We start from the raw sequence: 18,271 nt of genomic DNA, 5'->3' as shown, positions 1-18,271 counted from the left end.
AAACTGATATAAATTCATACATTTTGATATTTTTATAAAGGAAATAATAATTGCAATATGACAAAAGGAAAACTTTTATTTTTAAAGATTTCAGTGCATTTATTGTTTGCTCAGATAACAATTAGAAACAGCCTGACAGAAACTTATTTCAAATATATATTAAACATTTCCTCGACATTATCGTTTAAAGATTACAATAATGCTAATATATTACCAATGAAATAACAGCAATGCTTTCAGTCCTTTAAAAATGTGGCTCAATATCGCCTAGTAGTGTCCTGCTCACCAGCAACTGTTTAAAAACAATCATTAGGTTTTTTTTCAGACAAACATTTGAGAAATGTTTAAAAAACAAACAAACTTGATGCCCAGAGACTCATTTGACGGATTTTTCTCCGTTTTTTAGGTTTTAATCTTGTCAAATGGAGCAGCAGGTGAAACAAACAGCAAAGCCGGACACAATCGGAGAGTTTGATGGAAGATTTCTGGCTGAAGTTGTGGGAGTTGAATGGCAGTAGCAGGAAGAAAAGCTGAGCAAAGCACTGATTCTCCATGTGCTTTAATGCTTTTTCTCTTTCACATGGCTTTCACTTTGATCTGCTTCATCTTCATCTGCTTCTTCTCAATCTTCTTCTGCTCACGCCGCTGCGCTGCTTCCTGCAGGAACAAACGGGAGGAGAACAAAGAATAGCTGAATCCAAAACCGAAACAGAACATTCGTGTGGTTTTCTTAAAGTCCGTAATTAAAGCAGAAGTTGGGGCGGGTGTCAGACCTCCAGGCGGCGTTGTCTCTCAGGATCCTCTTCGTTCATGATCCTCTCCTTCTCGGCTCTTTTCTTCTCCTCTCTGCGGGTCTGGGCTGCTTCCTGGCGCTGAGCGTGGGTCTGTTTCAGGAAGTTCTCCTCAACGCGAGCCCGGTTTCTGTCCGCTTTCTGCTTTCCCTAAACACACAAGGAGGATTTCAGACAATGTACCTCCTAAAATATATAATTAATGAGAAGGTTTTGTGTTTTTAAAGGTGAGTTATGTTTCCTATAACAGATTAAGAAAGGCCTATGACCTGTACAAACAAGTTGACATTTTTTGCACAAAGTCATTCTTAGATAATGAGAATTTGTTATGATCAGTTGAGAATGAGCTTCTTTTAGGGCCTCTGTCACTTTAAACCCAAATAAGCTGCTGCTGGCCACGCCCCCCAACTCAATGTTTACATGCACACATAAAAATGGCTGCAAAAAGATGCGCAATTATACAACTGTACAACTTTGAAAAGCAGAAGTGGAGGCTCCTGCACAAGTGGTTTCATTTGTTGTTGACTAAGTCACTGAAGAGCTTCACTCACCTCTCTGTTCAGACGGAGCTTCTTGACCTTATCGATGCTGTAGATCACCATGTTCATGAGCGGAAGCAGAGAGTCCATGTCTTTGGGAGACGTGCTGCCGAAGCCAGGCACTGCAGAGCGAAACATCCAGAAAAGCTCAGCAGAATTTTAAGCGTGTAGGACGGCTGGGCGCACAGATCGATTTCAGCGATTCATCGAATTTTTGGAATTTGGAAAATCTGGATTTTTTTTCCCTCACTAATGCTCACACTGGGTTTCCATAGTTACGAGTGATGTCAGCATGCCCAAGTCGGCCATCTTGTTTGACAAGCTTGTTTTGTTTTACAGGTTCTATTAATTTTGAATTTGAGGTCAGATAAAATGTAACCATCAGGCTAAGATTTTTATTGTTTTTCTTTTACAATAATAAAGTGATAACAATAAAGGAACAAAATGCTAGAGTAAAGTCATAATATTACCAGAATAAAGTTGTAAAATTAGAAGAATTAAGTAGTAATTTGATAGACTCCAACATGAAAACAACAACAAAATAAAAAATTGGTTAAAATTGGAAATTGGACCTGGTATGAAACATTAACCTTATAATATGGGGTTTAGGTGACGACACAGCAGAAAAACTCCTCACCATTAAATGTAAACAGTAGAGTCTTCTTGGTCTCAGGCAGCTTTAACGGCTGACCCTCCCTGCAAAACAAAAACCTTCAGCATCACAACAGCAAAACGAGGTTCTGTTCCAGAAACGAACGATAACCAAATACTCACTCTTGCATAATTTTTGGACCAGAAAACTGATCCGAGAAATGGATCGACTCGATCTTGTCAGCATGGTTGGTGATGTAGTGTACCATCTGAAACGAGAAGAGCCCAGAAGCAGAACCTGAGTTACAGAGTTGAGTTTATACTTTAGGGATGCAAGTTATCGATTAATGAGTCAATCAGAAGTTGGTTGATCCAATAAACTGACTAATGATTAATTGATAAGCAGATATTTTAAGAAAATATCTGTTTATCCAGAGCTTTCAAAACTTGGTCAATATGGAAACCCAAAGGCGTTTTCTCTTGTATCCAGATAGTCAAACATATTTACATAACATATTATTTTTCATAACATGTTGAATTATAAAAAGTTTTAAGGTTATTTTGTATCAGCTCTGACTTAACAGAAAATAAACAGGTTTTCTGACATAATTAGAAGCCTTTATAAAATATAACAAAACAAGAGCCTCTTAGGTCGCTGAATAGAAAAATAAAAGATGAAAAGATGAAGTAAATGATTCTCCATGAACAGAGATATTCATATTTTAGCACCGTGTGTGGTTTCTCTTGTAGGAATGTTAAATATTTGCTTCAGGAAGTGCATTAGTGACTGACATCAAAATCAACCTTTTTTTATTGGCATCATGTTTTTCCCCCCCCATCATTTACAATTTTTCCATTTTCCTGTAGATGGAAAAAAAAGAAAAGAAAAATGGAGTAAATTTCTGCCACAGAACTCAAACATTTTGGGATTAATGTCAAATGTTTTAGTCGAAAAACTAGGAAATTCTGTGAGCTCCAAAAGTTGTAACAACATTCCTAATACGCTGCTGTAGTTGGGACCGTTCCTCGTTCCCGTTCTGGCATGCCTCCGCCATATTTATTTCTGTATCAACTTAACTCTTCTTAAGGATGACCAGAGGCGCCCCCTGCTGGACGGAGGCTAAACAACAAAACTAAAAGAAGTTCTAAGAGGACGTTATTAATTAGTCGAGTGGAATTAATTTTAATCAACATTTAATCCTAAATCGATTGTTTGCATCCTTAGTAGTAATTAGAGGAATCACCTTGTTATCCATCACACCATCCGTTACTTCCCCCATCTCACTGAGAATTGCCATGGAGTCTGGAAGACCATATTTCGCCCCCGACTTCGGCTTGTCGCTGCAGAACTCGCTCTATAAAAAAAAATATATATATATATAGTTAATTTAAATATTAAAAATGAGTCAACAGAAAAACAATCACAAAATTATTCACCAAGTCCTGCATCTCCTTCTGCAGCCGAGCCATGGCTCTCTTGGAGCCCACAGCAAAGACGAAAGTGTCCATGTCTTCGTCGTTAAGCGTCACTTTGACTTGCTGCAGAGAAAAACCCAGACAGCACAGCTGAAGCTCTGCGAAGAGGAAGGAAACGTTTCTACATCTGCTGCAGCAGAAACTCTTACCACTTGGTCAGAGGCGGGCCTCATCATCCTGGTCACCGTGTTCAGGAGGTCCTGCCTCTTCAGGAACTAAAACAACCAGCAGCAGGTTCAGAAAACACCGACAGGGGAGGATTTAAATGGCTGTAAGCAAATACCTTGAGTTGAATCAGCATTCCTTCACAGCACACACGGCCAGAGCACCACAGATTATAGATGTGTTCGTTTTCCTGATTCAGCTTCCCAGTGCTCACAGGTTCTTTACTGGTGCCGTCATCGCCTGGAGTACAGATCAATGCCAAGAAATCACTAAATCTATCGAATGAGAGACACGTTTTATGTGACTGACCAACAGAAAAACAGCACATAACTATGAAGTGGAAGGAAAATTACATTTTCCAATTTTGCAACAGATTCTATTGGATTCAACTTGACCTAGACTTTGACTGGGCCATTCTACCACATGAATATGATTTGGTCTAAATGATCACACTGAAGTGAGGTGGTTAATTTGTTGTCCCGGAGGAAAGTGAACCTACTTTCCCAGTATGAATTATAGCAAAACAGATTTATTTTAACTTTCTTTTAAAAAAGATTTCTTGCCACTCTTCAAAAAATAAAAGGTTTGTACAAAACATGCCAATGCAAACTAATGTCAACTGAAGATTTCTTACAAATGAAGTTAAATTAGTATTTTAAAAATGAGCATCAATAGATTTTAGGGCTGAAATGATTAATCAGCTAAATTGTGATTAATCAATTACTGAAATAAACTAATTTAGTAATTGATTAATCGTTACCTTGAATATACAAACTAAAAAAAGACAATTTGCTAAAAGAACAATACATCCGCAGCAGTAATTAAATAAAATCTGTTCAAAATATGCACACATTTTGCATAAAAAACCCCCCATAAAATATGTAAAGCAGCTTTACAAAATAAGTGCCACAAAACAAAACACCATTATGAAATGAATAAATAATTAAAAATTAAAACAAATCTTGAAATAAATAAAAAATAAAGAAGGTAAGAATGTATTTTGTAAATATTTATTTATTTTATTTCATGGAATATTTATTAGTTTTTAAAAAGCAATATTTATTAAATTTAAAAAAAAATCAAAAGCATGTGCCAATTTTCATTCAATTAATTGTCAAAATAATCAATAGATTAATCGATACCTAATCGATTAATCGATTAGGTATCAATTGTCAGTTGCAGTCCTTGTAAGTCCTTGTAAGTTTGGAAAACTCATGTATAATTTTCCTTGCACATCAGATCTATGCACTCCTTTCTATTACATGAAATTAAAACAAGACAAAATATGGAACCATTCCAACAGCATGAATGCTTTGGCAAGGCGTTGTGCACCGACAGATCCTGGGGGGTTTAATGATTCAAAGAAAAAACGGACAGACTCACCCACAAGTGCAAAGTTGCTCTCCAGAAGTTCCCGGTGGGAGTTGAACCAGGCCTGAGCGAGTCGGCTGTTCTTGTTCTTCCCTATGATGTAGTTCATGATGTAGCACAGTAAACCCGTCACCATCAGGATCTCCATGTAGTAACTCTCCCAGCTGTTCTGCAGGTGTGCAGGAACCTGCAGACATAACATTCAGACGGATAAATCACACTGCAGATCAACATCTGACTGTCAGAATGTAACTAAATCACATCCCAGGACTAATTCTACTAAAATGTAAGGTCTTGGTATTATAAAATACAGCTGAATTAACTCCCAGAAGCTTTAAACCTGTTTTACCGTGTGGATTATGAGCGGGTCCTTCATGGAGTGGCCAGTCTTCTCCATGTCTCCAATCCCCTCAAACTCCTCCTGGTCGTATTTGCTGTACATATCTTGATCCTTGGAAGAAATTACAATTATATCAATTATGGTACCAATCAATCATAAAAATACCCTTTAAATAAATGCTAAGGTAACATACTTGCGTGTCGGAGTCCTCGAAACCATCCTGACCATCCTCCAGCTCCACGGTGGCTTCATCTTCATCGTCTTCAGTCTGTGAGGAAGGTGATGAGACGCGTGGCGGCGGGGCCGTCTCTGCCTCGGCTGTTAAGTCATCATTCATGTCCTCAAACTCTGCGAAGTCATTGTCGTCAAAGTCTGCCAGATCCTCGCCGTCGTCAAAGTCGTCATTGTAACGTCCTCTGGAGGCAGGAAGGGCCAGGAGGAGCAGCAGGGTGGGAACCAGGAAGAAAAACGCACTTCGCATGCTGCAGTCTGAATTAAATATTGGTAAAAACACAAAATAAAGTTTCACAAAATGTTGCAGAAAATTACAAACCCATCCCAAAACAAAAGCTTTTACCCATCAGAGAATAGAAAAACTACTATTTTAGCTTTGAAAACAAAACAAAGGCGTATAATTTAGAAAAAAATCGTCCGAATCAGTGTGAGAAATCCTGCATTACTTTAATTTGAAGTGAAAGAAGTTACAAAAACTTGCTGCTGCTGGTGAAATGTACCAATCATTACAACATCATGTTCTAGGGTTTATTTTCCTCAAATGCAACCATTTTATTTCAAAATATTAAGTCGCAGTGAGTTCACATTAAACCCAAATGAAAAAGGAAAAAATGTTTGAGAGTAAAAGAAGCCTTTAGGGATGAGATATCATAAGAAAATCTGACAGAAAATCTGAATAAAGCTGTAGAAAATAAAGATTTTCTCACAATATGAAAGATTTGAAGAAACTCCAGTCAAATAATAATGAATGCAACAGTTCAACTAAATTAAGTTTTATCTTATTAAGCCAGGTTATAGTGACTGATCTCGTTCTCTGAAGAATCAAAACCAAACACGGAGAAGCAGGATTCAGTCTTATTATTGTTTTTCCCTTTATCAAACCGATCTAATGTAATGCTATTCTGTTATTTTATGTCAGCATAATGTAGAGAATTGCTTTGTTTCTGAAATAAGCTGAACAAATACTTTCTAGATTAATCGACGAACATCTACACAACAAATCCCCAAGTGGAAAACATCCCTGACAACTGAAGCTCAGTAGACAATAACGAAGGAAAACGGCTACTATGTTTTGTCACCACACTAATTTTTTTCATAAATTAAACTTTTAAATTAACACGAATAAAAAAAGTAGATATTTAACCGTTTAAGAGCTGACTTATTCGGACAAACTTCCAGTTGGTGTAACAGTTTGTGGCTAAATCTGAACAAGTACTGCTGCATTTAGTGTGTTTACAAGGTTGATTACAAGCTAAAGCGATTAGCTGTCAAACTTTTTGAAATTGTAGCAGAGTTCTAGTTAAAAATGACTAATGACATGTGGATTAAAACCCCAAAGATGCAGTCAACCAAACCCATCCCCCCAACTCACACTCACTAATTCTCACTCACTGTTAGCACGTTTACCATTAGCATGCTAACAGGGGCTAACTAACTGTCAAACAACCGAAGACCTGAGAGGGAATCTGTCCATTTTCTACTCAACACGGCGGGGGATAAACAACCCCGTTAAGACTAAATGTGTGAACAAGTATCTTACCTGGTTTCTAACAGTGTCAATAAAGGTAAAGCTGGTTATGAATAAAAAATCGGAACTGTCCTTGACGTGATGTTAAACCTAAAGCGGGGTACTTCCTGTCCACGCAGGAAAAACCCTTTCAAAATAATTTTTTTTAACCCGTTATGGACTAGTGATGCTAACATACGGGGGTCCAAAACTACAAATATTATTTCCAGTTTTGAGTTTGAATTTTTTTTTACTGATGTTAAGTATCAAAGAAACGGAAATGTTAGTATTTATCAGTAACACTCTAAAACATAGAGTTGTAAAAATATTAAATTTTTGTGCATGTATTCACCTTTGACTTGAAGGATTACTTCACATTACAAAATATTTTATATGTAATAATGAATATATAGTTATTATTATCATAATATTTCTTTTGTGAAACAAAACACTTTTAGGACAGCACAGAAAATGGATCTTTCACTATTTAGCTGTATTTGTAACAACCAATTGTTAATATTATGTTTGGTTGTATTTTAAACAAAACAGCATTGATGAAAAAGCAATGATTGTTCAAAAACATATTTTGACTCAATTTCAAAGTGTTGTTTGGGGAATAGCAGCATCAATTAAAAAATGAATGCATTAGGATTCATTGTCTTAAGTGCCACTATAGCATCATACCGAAATTTACACTAATGATACGTGCAATATAAGGTAATAATCTCTAACTAATTTCATAAATGAATCACGGTCTGTTTTTTAGTAAAAAAGAATAAAAAAAAGTCCAGATATTAAATTACAATGTTTATATTATTTACCCCATGTTTATTATTATTGGCAATTGCAAAGAAACAGACATTTTCTTTCAATGTAAACCATTTTCTAAATCAATGTAGTTTTTCATTTATACTTCTAACTTCAAAACAGTAACATTTAAAGCTCCTCTGTGGCAACCAGAGATTTCCAATGCATATTTTAAAACGGATTTGATTACAGTACAAACTATAATTTGTGATGTAATTAAAATATTTTACAGAGTTATAGAAAGATGGAATATTTTAAACAAATCATCCTTCCACTCATTGTCCACACCCGCATATTGTTATAAATAAAACTCCTAAATAAGGTAATGTTGCCAGGAACAGTAAACAGTCGCCCTCTTGTGGTCGCAGTGAGAAATATCAATTGTTTGTGAAGTAGGAATAAACAACGTATACTTCCGGTACAAACCTTCCAGACTCATAAAAATACATAAATAAAAGAAATGAATAAATTAAAAAGTAAATACTTTTGAAAAAAATAATAAGACAGTAACGTAACTGCCATGATAATGACGTTTTTTTTATCAACACAATAACATGTTCTAAGACAACTTAAAACAAATAAGACATACTTATATAATTTGGGGGTACATTAATACTTCATTCGGGGTTTTTCTTCCGTAAAATGGAGGAAACTTCGGGAACGTAGCGTTTTAAACGCATTGTTGGTGATTTTATTTCGAAAATAACCACCGGAAGTTGATCGCTTTCCTCAAAACCTGACGATTTGATGGCCCCAACGAAAAATGCTACCCTTTGTTAGCAGAAGTCGGGAAAAATCACGTCTTCATTGAGGTTATCTACGTCGACCAGTCGTTTTCAGTCGACATCCTTGTATTTATTCTCTTGAGTGAAACTAATTAGTTGTATTTAACTCAAAGGTTAACTTCTCCGACAGTTAGTTAGCAGGTTAGCTGCCCAGACAAGAGCCGCAGCTCGGGAGAGGATGTCTCTTCACGGGAAAAGAAAAGAAATCTACAAATACGAGGCGCCATGGACGGTGTATGCCATGAACTGGAGCGTCCGCCCGGACAAACGCTTTCGGCTGGCTCTGGGGAGCTTTGTGGAGGAATACAACAACAAGGTGCGCAGCGTGTTTTCATTAGCAGCTAGCTTCAGATTAGTGCTAACCTCCCTGCGCACCGAGGCTCAAAACATCACTTATGGCTGTGCTATTGTCTTCAATAACACATTTATAGGTGACGTTTTGTCCAGTTGTCGTGTTCTTTAGGGCTTTTGCCGTCTTTACCAGCTTATCTGTGTTTATTTCAGGTTCAGCTGGTTGGTTTGGAGGAAGAGAGCTCAGAGTTTGTCTGCAGGAACACCTTTGATCATCCTTACCCCACCACCAAGATCATGTGGATCCCAGACACCAAAGGAGTTTACCCAGACCTGCTGGCCACCAGTGGGGACTACCTGCGCATATGGAGGGTAAGATGAGCCATTGTAAAGTCCATACAAATCAGAGGAGTGTGGATATTTTCCAGCAATGAATACATTTGGAGAAATGTTTGTCTTTACAGACTTTACTACCTGCATTTTTAAATTACAATGGCGTATTAGTGCCATTTTATACTCAAATTCAAATATACTTTAATTTCACAAAAGGAAATTATATATTTAAAAACATATAGAAAACATCAGAAATTTTGAGGTTAATCTCAGAAATTTTCTAGAAAGTAACTTGGAAATTTCTGAGTGTGAAAAGTTAAAAAATTTCTAGAAAATAATTCCAAATATTGAGGTTTATCTCATATTTTTGAGAACAAGGACACTTCTCAGTTTGAAAAGTCACAAAATGTGCTAGAAAAAATTTTTAAAATTTGAGGTCAAGTTCAGAAATTTTCTAGAAAAACAAAACATGGCAATCTCTAACATTCAAAAGTCAAATTTGCTGGAAAAAACGTGAGAAACTTTTAGATTAACCTCTGAAATCTTCTAGAAAGTAACTTGGAAATTTTTGAGTTTGAAAAATAAAGAAAAACTGAGAAATTTTTAGAATAATGTCAGAAATTTTTGAGAAATTTCTGTCTGAGACCAGTCAGTTGTGGCCAAAGTCTGGCCACCCCTGATTTAAATCGGTCTTGATCGTGTTGCAGGTCAGTGACACAGAAACACGCCTCGAATGTCTGCTGAACAACAACAAGAACTCCGACTTCTGCGCTCCGCTCACCTCCTTTGACTGGAACGAAGTTGATCCCAATCTGCTTGGTAGGAAATAAAATGAAGAAAACTCCTTTAGTTTCCATTGTATCTTTTATTAGCTTTAAATGATTTCTTTGTGTGTTTCAGGAACATCCAGCATCGACACCACCTGCACCATCTGGGGCTTGGAGACCGGTCAGGTGTTGGGACGAGTCAACCTGGTTTCCGGACACGTGAAGACTCAGCTGATCGCTCACGACAAAGAGGTGTGGATTTTATTTTGTTTATTTTATTTCTTCTCCATATGACCCAAATTTAGTTTTTTGTTGTTGATCTTTAAAGTTGTTTTTATCAATAGGCTTCAGGTTCATTTTTTGGTTATTTTTATTCTATTTTCCAAGGATTCATTCAGACTCTTTCCAATGACACCAAGCTTCAAAGTCTAGTTCATGTTTCAACACAATAGTATAAAAGAGGCCATTTTTTCATGTAGGGCTGAAATGACTAATTGGATTATTCGTGATTAATCGATTATTGAATCGTCAACTAATTTAGTAATTGATTTATTGTCAAAAAAACGCCATTTTCTGTTCCAAAATTTAATGCATTAAAGGCAGGCTAAATTACAGCTAACATTTAATGAAAAGTTATCACTTAAAACTTATTATTAGAATCATGATTTAAATTCAGAGCTTAAATTTAAATGTAAGTGTTGAGGAACGTTGTGGTGCGTTTTCAGGTTTACGACATCGCGTTCAGCCGCGCGGGCGGAGGCAGAGACATGTTCGCCTCGGTGGGCGCCGACGGATCCGTCCGCATGTTTGACCTCCGACATCTAGAGCACAGCACCATCATCTACGAAGACCCCCAGCACCACCCGCTGCTCCGCCTCTGCTGGAACAAGCAGGACCCCAACTACCTGGCCACCATGGCCATGGACGGAATGGAGGTCGGGTTGCATTATTAATGTCTCCTCATGCAAATAGCTTTTCTATGGACTTAAAGGTCTATTACAGTATTTTACCCACAGAACTATTACTTGTTTTTTAGGTGACTGTATTGCTGCCACTATGTGTCACAGCAATTATAGCCCCACAAACACAATTAATGCTTTTTGAAAAACATAAAGTGTGATTTGTATTGCTAAACTGCACATTTTAACTTTTATTTTCTAATTTACTGTATTGAACAAATAGTGGAGAAGTTAGTAAAACTATCAATCCTGATAATAAGGATGGTTTTGGGGGCCTTTAAACATTAACTGCACTTTATTGTGACAACGATAAATGAAAATTCTTATCACAATAAAAGCCCAACCCTATTAGTTTCTAGTGCAAATATTTTAATACAAAGTTCTAGTTACATAATTAATTTTTCAATCAACATATGAAACGTTCAGCCCTTCCTGCTTGACTCAACATCAATACAGTGCAGGTCTAAACTATCGATTCATTTTTGGATTGACCAATTACTAACTGGATAGCCAACGACACTTGATAGGTATTTTCCATAATTTGAAGTTAAAACGATTCTACTTGTGGAGTTTTGGGTAGAACATATTTACAAAGGGTTTTTTAATCCTAAATGCAAAATGTGCATATATTTTTAGACAGTTTTGCCATAATAATAGCTCTGGGAATAATATTTTTAGGGCCTGTTTACTCCAGCTAATCTATTCTAAATTAGTTGACAAATATATAGTAATCGTTTCAGCCTATATAGCCATACAAGAAACTGCACATTCGTTTACATTTCTGGTGCTTCTTGCTAGAAGTTTGCCTATGTGAGTAGATTGTTCAGTATTTATGAAAAGCTGCAGTAAATAAAAAGCTTTTTAATTCATATTCCTGTTCTCCAGGTTGTGATCCTGGACGTTCGCGTGCCGTGTACTCCTGTGGCTCGGCTCAACAACCATCGCGCCTGCGTCAACGGCATCGCCTGGGCGCCTCACTCCTCGTGTCACATCTGCACTGCAGGTGAGTTTGGAAGTTAAATGTTGTTGGGTAAATATCAAAGGTGACCTACTACACCTTTGAGTAAAATACAACTGCATGGTTTTGTAGTCCCATTTGGATCTATACTTCTTCTAAATAGAACCAAAGCACTTAAAAAAAAAAGTTTTTTTTTTGGCAAAAGAAAAAGAAAGAATACCTTTGATAGTTAACCAGAGAAGAAATTGACATAATTTCCAAAAAAACCTTTGAAATGTAACATAACAAATCAGCAGGCATTGCACCGTTACCAAGCAACCCCGGCAAAGTTCCACCCGTTGCCTAGCAACCTAAACTGAGCTCCAGCATGTTTAGTCAGCTGTAAAACAGTTTACAATGGTAAACTGTATTTTCTATTTACTTAGATTATGTTTGACAAATTTAGTTTATTTGAAACATTTAACCTGAAAAACAGAGGAACAAGCCAAAGGCAGAAGTACGTTTTTGCAGCACAAAGTCTGAATATTCTATTGTTAAAGCTGGAAAAGACAAATGTTTTGTTTTTGACTTACCATCTAGAAACCACTGGCTGAATTGTGTTTTTTTTTTTGTGTAGGAGGCTCCACTTCTGCTTTTTAAAGATGTACGGTTGATAATTGTGCATTTTGCAGCCATTTTCCGTGCGAGTGTAAACGCTGAATTGGGGGGCGTGGCCAGCAGCAGCTCATTTGGTTTTAAAGTGACAAGACGCCATAAAACAGCTCATCATGAACTGTGCAAACAGAAATCTCATTATCTAAGAATGATTTTGTGCAAAACATGTTTTGTATCGCCCATAAACCAATCCTAACCTTTCAAAGGAAGCATGACAGGTCACATTAAATATCCTGATGTTTTTCCTTCCTTTCTCAGCCGACGACCATCAGGCTCTGATCTGGGACATCCAGCAGATGCCGCGCGCCATTGAAGACCCCATCCTGGCCTACACCGCCGAAGGCGAGATCAACAACGTTCAGTGGGCATCCACGCAGCCGGACTGGATCGCCATCTGCTACAACAACTGCCTGGAGATCCTGCGCGTCTAAAGCCGTAGAAAACGAGCGCCCCGCGTTCCGCTTTTGGACTTTCCAGTAGCTCTTGTCCTCCAGCTTTCAGGACGAAGAGTGAACTTTCTCTGAAGTTGGTTTACATTTATCTGCTCTTCTAATAAACATGTGTAAGCTCTTATTTATTTTTGCTCAGCAGCTGTAGGAAGTGTTGATGTTTCCTTGAAGTTTTTTTTAAATACTTCTCAGCTGTGAGCTGATTCAGAGCGGTTTAGATCTCATGCATTTCATCTGTTTTATTTAGTTTGAGGTTGATACAAACTGCTGTAGGTGGCAGAACACTGCAAAAACATGAAATCAAGTATTTTTGATCCATTTTTGTGCAAATATCTTAGTACACTTTAAAAAAGGCAAAACTAACTTTTGAGAAAGATATGAGCTTGTTTTAAGTCAACAATTCCTTAATATGAATAAAAAATTACTAGTTCAAGTGACAGATTCTTTCATTTGTAATATGTGAAAAATATTCAACAATTAAACTAGTACTTTTTAAAAATCAATATTAGCAAATTATTGACTTAAAATAAATTCCTATCTTGTAGTAAAATTTATTTTAATTAAGATATTTCCACAAAAACAACAAAAATCCTTGGTAAGATTTTGTTTTTGCAGTGAAAATATGTAGGATTAACTCGTAGCCTTGTGGATGCATACCATGTAATTGGTCAATAAAGCATCTGTACGATATATAATAGTCTCGTTTACCTAATGTGGGAGTTGAAGATGTTCCTCTGTGCTGCAGCCGACATTTAAAGTCTACCAGAGCAACGGTGGCTCCTTAAATACCCTCTTTCTTCTTATTTGTTGAGCTTTCATTGTTTGAAATGTTGCATTTTTTTTCCTCAGTTTGAGTGAAGTTTGAAATGAGTTGACAGCTTTCTGCTTCTCTCTTATTTTGTCGTCTCCAGTCCTGTCCTTGTAGCATGCCATTGCAAGACAAAATGTACATAAATATAAATATATCAAACTTAAGATGTTGGTAAGCCAAGTGTTCATGTTGTAGTGTTTTTTCATAAAGTTTAATATTGAATTTGCTCTAATAAATTGTAACCTCCCCATGACTTAAAAACCAACTTTTAGTTGTTTTATTTATCTAATTGTGTTTACCTTTTTATGTATCCAATAAGTTAATTCAAAAACAAATGAAATTTTGTTGTGGAAGGACTATTTAACCTCATATTTTATCCAGGGGTGATCAAAGTGTGGCCTGAGGGCCATTTGTGGCTCTTAAATTGATTTGTTTTTTTTGTGCCTTCCGCCACCCCCCACTCCAATGTATTAAAATTTTAATTTTTAATCAGTAGGATTAAAAATAAAATAAAAAATATTGTTTTACAACCAAACTTTTATGAGTAGAACTACGTTGATCCAGATATTTTACTGAAAAGATGACTTTGCTTTATCCAAATTAGCTGGTATGTAATTTATTAAACTTGGTGAAATATAACAAGTTTATATCGCTTTGGGTTTGATTTGCCAAAAGTGATCCAAATCCTGTTCTTATAACTGGGAATAAACAGAGCCCAAAAAATTGAAAACTACATGCCTACAACTACAAACTTTTTAAGTTTCGAATCTATGATAAGTACTTTTGACTTGGGTAATCCAACATTGGAGGGCGTTCCAGTTGATTTTTTCGACTGGGAAGTTGGAATTTCCCAGTTTCAAGAAGGACAAAAACACAGCATACATCACGGCCAAACAACATCACTGCGTTGTGTGACTGGAGACGACTGCGGCTAGTTTGAACCAGCTAGCCGCCATGATGGACGGCTAGCTGTCCATCATGGCGTCGGAAGTGAGGGACGGAAGTTCAACAGATTGACAGAAATTGTTTTCCAAAGTTGTTTTTTTGACAGTTTATCCATGGCGTCTATTTTTTCTAGTTAATCTAATTTGTCTGTGAACGTAACACACCCAGTTGGGGCTCAAAGTCGGTGGTATTTACAAAAGTGTGAAATAGCTAGCATAGAAACCGACTCATACTTTCTCCCTCCTGATGTGTTGATCAAATTGCCAACTTTGCCAGAATTCACACCTCATAATTTATATCACTATCTCATGAACAGTGTTTCTCTTTACACCGGAGCAGCATTAAAAACGTACAAAAGACGAGAGGCTAACCAGTTTTTCCTCATATATGTTAGGCTACAATGGGGCAATTTCTCCATGGTTCCTAATGGCAGGTACCTTCTCAATGCAATATTTGATATATTTCTAATCATACTTATAAGGTATAAGAACGTTAATCTTCTTACCTTGAAAAGTGTTCGCTGTAAATTCGAGGTTACACCGAGGGCTGTCACCGGAAGTGACACTGCCACTATTTGAGCTCGGCCCTGCTTTATGATTGACGGCTGCTATCCATCGCTATCGTATATTTCCTCATTAAAAGTTATACAATAAAATGACATGTTTGGTTTCTATGCTTTTCTGTTCGTCCAGCCAACTGCGCAGCGCCCTATGACAATTTCTTAAGTGACATCAACTAAATAAGAGCGATATTAAACCACAGATGCCTGGTTGTTGACTGACTTTCTAGGAGCGCACAGGCTGTTTGGACATCCATCATGGCGGACATTTCTAAACAGCGTGACGTCACGGGCAAACGGTCACCTTGGTAGCTTTTTTTTAACGGTCAAACTCACCGGCAGTGGCCACACACCATTTATTTATCTGCGATCTTCCTTTGTAGTTTATCCAGTGATAATTAATTTTCCGCCAAAAACGACCTTTTCTAGAAAAACTTGGAACTTTGGCTATGAAAAGACGCAATAAAGAAGAAGAAAAAAAGATTAATCTCAGAAAATTTTGAGAAAAAACGTGTAAATTTCTGAGTTTCAAAAGTCCAATTTTTTTAATTTATTTTTATTTTTTTGTCAGACTAGTGTTTGGTAGTTTTTACTTTTTAGGACATTTTTGACTCTACACTCAAATTTTCTAGAAGAAAATAAGAACATCAATCAGTTCTTTGCTGTACTCCATTTTTTCTATCTTCAAAATAATCCAAAATAAAATAATAATACTCGTATATCAAGAATAAAGTCAAAATACTACCAGAGTAAAGAGAATTATTATTCTCATAATACAACTTTATTCTCTGAATATTCCTTGTTATCTTGACTTTATTCTTGTACCTTTATTAATTTTGTTAGAGTAAAGTTAAAACTCCCGTATTCTGGCAGATGTGACCAGAAAAAAGCTCCACAGAAAACATCTGACTATATTCACAGCCATGTTTTCTCACAAGTTACTTTTCTGATTCGTGTCATGAACAAATGTGAGATTTAAGTTAAAATCTTCATCATTTACAGTGTCAGACAGTTAATTTATTTAACACAGACAACAGTAACACTGACTCCAACAGCCTTTGTATTAACTAGATACAGAGTTCTTTGTGCAAACAGCAGCTAGAACAGTATAAAAATACATTTTTGTCTTTATTGAGCCTAAATGTGCAATTCTTATACAAAGTGAATGCAGATATTTCTCAAACGTGTTTTTTTTTCTCTCTCCTTCCATTATGGAAACCTGAGTCTGGGATGCAGTTTGTGTGTTTTTCAGACATTCCTCGCTTTCCTGCAGCCTCCGACCAGGAGAGGAGGATAATTTTTTTTGTAGTATTTGGTGAGATGGGGATCCATCTGGACAAAATATGGCTTTACATTTGCAGCAGGTCGCCCTAGGTTCCTTGCAGGACCGGGTCAGAGACGTGTCTCTGGATCTCCTGCATCTCTGTGGAGGTCTCCAGGTGTTCGGGAAGCGAGGGGAAGCGCTGGCTGCCGCCCAGGAGCCCGGGGGCTTCGTGGACGTTGGGGGACAGGAAGTGAGGACAGGTGAGGTCAACAGAGGGCAGCTGTGGCAGGTTGGCCTCTGGTGACATGGTGTCATCTGATGCCACGGTGAGATGGACTCCGCTGGAGAGGGAGTCTCTAGATTTGTGTTTAAAGTCAGAATCTGGACTCTGGAAACACAAAAGCACTCAGATGTAGATAAAATGTTCAAATGCTGCAGCATTAATACATTTTGCATTTTTTGTACATCTTATGATAGTTGTAAATTGGAGAGAAAATCTTCACTGCAAAATTTTAAGTATTTTTGTTCTAGTTTCTAGTGCAAATATCTTAGTAAAATTGAATATAAGATTAAACTAACTTAAAAGTAACTTTTCAGCAAGAAATAGTTTGTTTTAAGTCAATAATTCCTGAATATTGATTAAAAAACTACTAGTTCTACTGGCAGATTGTTTCATTTATAATATGGGAAAAATGTTTTATGGGTGGAATAATCTGCAAGTTGAATTAGTACTTTTTTAAAATCAATATTAAGGAATTATTGGCTCAAGAAAGCCACTATAACTTGCAGAAAAGCTACTTCTAAGTTAGTTTTTGTCTCATTTAAAATGTGCCAAGATATTTGCACTAGAAACGAGAACAAAAATACTTGATAAGATTTGGTGAATTTCAGTGTTTCACAATTAAAAATAAAATATGTAGCAAAAAGAAAACAACAGGAAATCTCAGCCATAGTTTGTCACATTTGGGAGAAAAAGCAAACAAGTAGAAACTCTGGTAGATGAGACAAAAACTTCAAAATGCAACTTAGAAAACTTTCATTGGACGTCAGCCTGAACCAAACTCTGCACCGTGCCATAAGATTCAGTGGTGGCAGCATCATGCTGTCCTCTGTCCAATCTGACTAGGTCACCTGTCTTAAGGGGACCTATTTACATTATTAAACATAATTTATACTAAAATACACAATATGGAGGAATAAAATGCAGTTCTGATACCTGCAGCAGGGAGGCGGTGCCGTCTATCTGTCCCGGCTGGATTGGGGGGGCCGTGTGGATGGTGGGGGTTCCCGAGCCGTACAGGGTGGTGGGGTGAGGCAGGTGGGAGCCGGGCGACACATCACTGTAGGCAGGAGGTACCGGGGTCATCTGCCTCTGGAGGAGCTGCAGGATCACGTTGATATCTGCAGTCATACGGGTCTCCAGCCTGGAAAGGGTTAAAAGAAAAAGGTCACAAGAAAAGAAAATATGATTTACATATGACGGTAAAATTTTGCAGGTGTGCACACAAGCAAAATAATCTGCATTGTCAAACCTGACGCTTTGCGAATGAAAAACACACATTTTAAAATGACAGAAATTTTTCAAGATGGCCTCCATTTTAGAGCCTTTTAAACCAATTATTGATTTTAGCGCTAAAATTAATTTTCCATGACAACCATGAAAATGGCAGCCATC

The 18,271-nt window shown here is 37.0% G+C and overlaps 3 protein-coding genes across 5 annotated transcripts in view; 1 reads left to right on the top strand and 2 right to left on the bottom strand.

Annotated features, from left to right (window-relative positions):
- Positions 1-58: 58 nt before the first annotated feature.
- ccdc47 (coiled-coil domain containing 47) lies at positions 59-9,243 on the bottom strand. Of its 2 annotated transcripts, none has more exons than XM_088007738.1 (13): positions 9,180-9,243; positions 5,467-5,762; positions 5,283-5,384; positions 4,946-5,120; positions 3,681-3,802; positions 3,547-3,612; positions 3,359-3,460; positions 3,166-3,276; positions 2,105-2,190; positions 1,968-2,026; positions 1,343-1,452; positions 774-941; positions 59-657 (listed from the first exon to the last, which is right to left on the bottom strand). In XM_088007738.1, exons 2-13 carry the CDS (start codon positions 5,752-5,754, stop codon positions 577-579), a joined length of 1,470 nt encoding a protein of 489 aa, XP_087863864.1. In that variant the 5' UTR covers positions 5,755-5,762; positions 9,180-9,243; the 3' UTR covers positions 59-576. The 2 variants fall into 2 exon arrangements, with proteins under 2 accessions (XP_087863864.1, XP_014826571.2); XM_014971085.2 differs by lacking the exon at positions 9,180-9,243 and adding an exon at positions 7,048-7,149.
- dcaf7 (ddb1 and cul4 associated factor 7) lies at positions 8,526-14,089 on the top strand. Its single transcript, XM_014971087.2, has 7 exons — positions 8,526-8,922; positions 9,111-9,269; positions 9,938-10,049; positions 10,131-10,249; positions 10,723-10,932; positions 11,842-11,959; positions 12,827-14,089. The coding sequence occupies exons 1-7, from the start codon at positions 8,785-8,787 to the stop codon at positions 12,997-12,999; spliced, it is 1,029 nt and encodes a 342-aa protein (XP_014826573.1). The 5' UTR covers positions 8,526-8,784; the 3' UTR covers positions 13,000-14,089.
- A 2,238-nt stretch (positions 14,090-16,327) lies between these two features.
- kcnh6a (potassium voltage-gated channel, subfamily H (eag-related), member 6a) overlaps positions 16,328-18,271 on the bottom strand; it is a 32,087-nt gene continuing 30,143 nt past the window's right edge. For both annotated transcript variants that reach the window (XM_014971077.2, XM_014971079.2), the window contains 2 exons: positions 17,813-18,020; positions 16,328-16,984 (listed from right to left, as the gene is read on the bottom strand). In XM_014971077.2, coding sequence (XP_014826563.2) covers positions 16,703-16,984; positions 17,813-18,020 — 490 coding nt within the window. In that variant the 3' untranslated portion in view covers positions 16,328-16,702. The remainder of the gene's footprint in view (positions 16,985-17,812; positions 18,021-18,271) is intronic.

Source organism: Poecilia mexicana, unplaced genomic scaffold, assembly GCF_051168715.1.
Source record: "Poecilia mexicana isolate PSO_F unplaced genomic scaffold, ASM5116871v1 scaffold_8, whole genome shotgun sequence".
NCBI classification, from domain to species: domain Eukaryota; kingdom Metazoa; phylum Chordata; class Actinopteri; order Cyprinodontiformes; family Poeciliidae; genus Poecilia; species Poecilia mexicana.
Note: the sequence above shows the minus strand (reverse complement) of the source record. Positions and strands in the feature narration are given on the sequence as shown.

Coding starts and splice junctions, on each gene's coding strand:
- dcaf7 (XM_014971087.2), top strand. CDS start 8,785: ATGTCTCTTCACGGGAAAAGAAAAGAAATCTACAAATACGAGGCGCCA. Junction 10,250..10,722: donor TGATCGCTCACGACAAAGAG/GTGTGGATTTTA, acceptor GTGCGTTTTCAG/GTTTACGACATCGCGTTCAG. Junction 10,933..11,841: donor TGGCCATGGACGGAATGGAG/GTCGGGTTGCAT, acceptor CCTGTTCTCCAG/GTTGTGATCCTGGACGTTCG.
- ccdc47 (XM_088007738.1), bottom strand. CDS start 5,754: ATGCGAAGTGCGTTTTTCTTCCTGGTTCCCACCCTGCTGCTCCTCCTG. Junction 3,803..4,945: donor GAGCAACTTTGCACTTGTGG/GTGAGTCTGTCC, acceptor TCTGTACTCCAG/GCGATGACGGCACCAGTAAA. Junction 3,613..3,680: donor GAATGCTGATTCAACTCAAG/GTATTTGCTTAC, acceptor TGGTTGTTTTAG/TTCCTGAAGAGGCAGGACCT.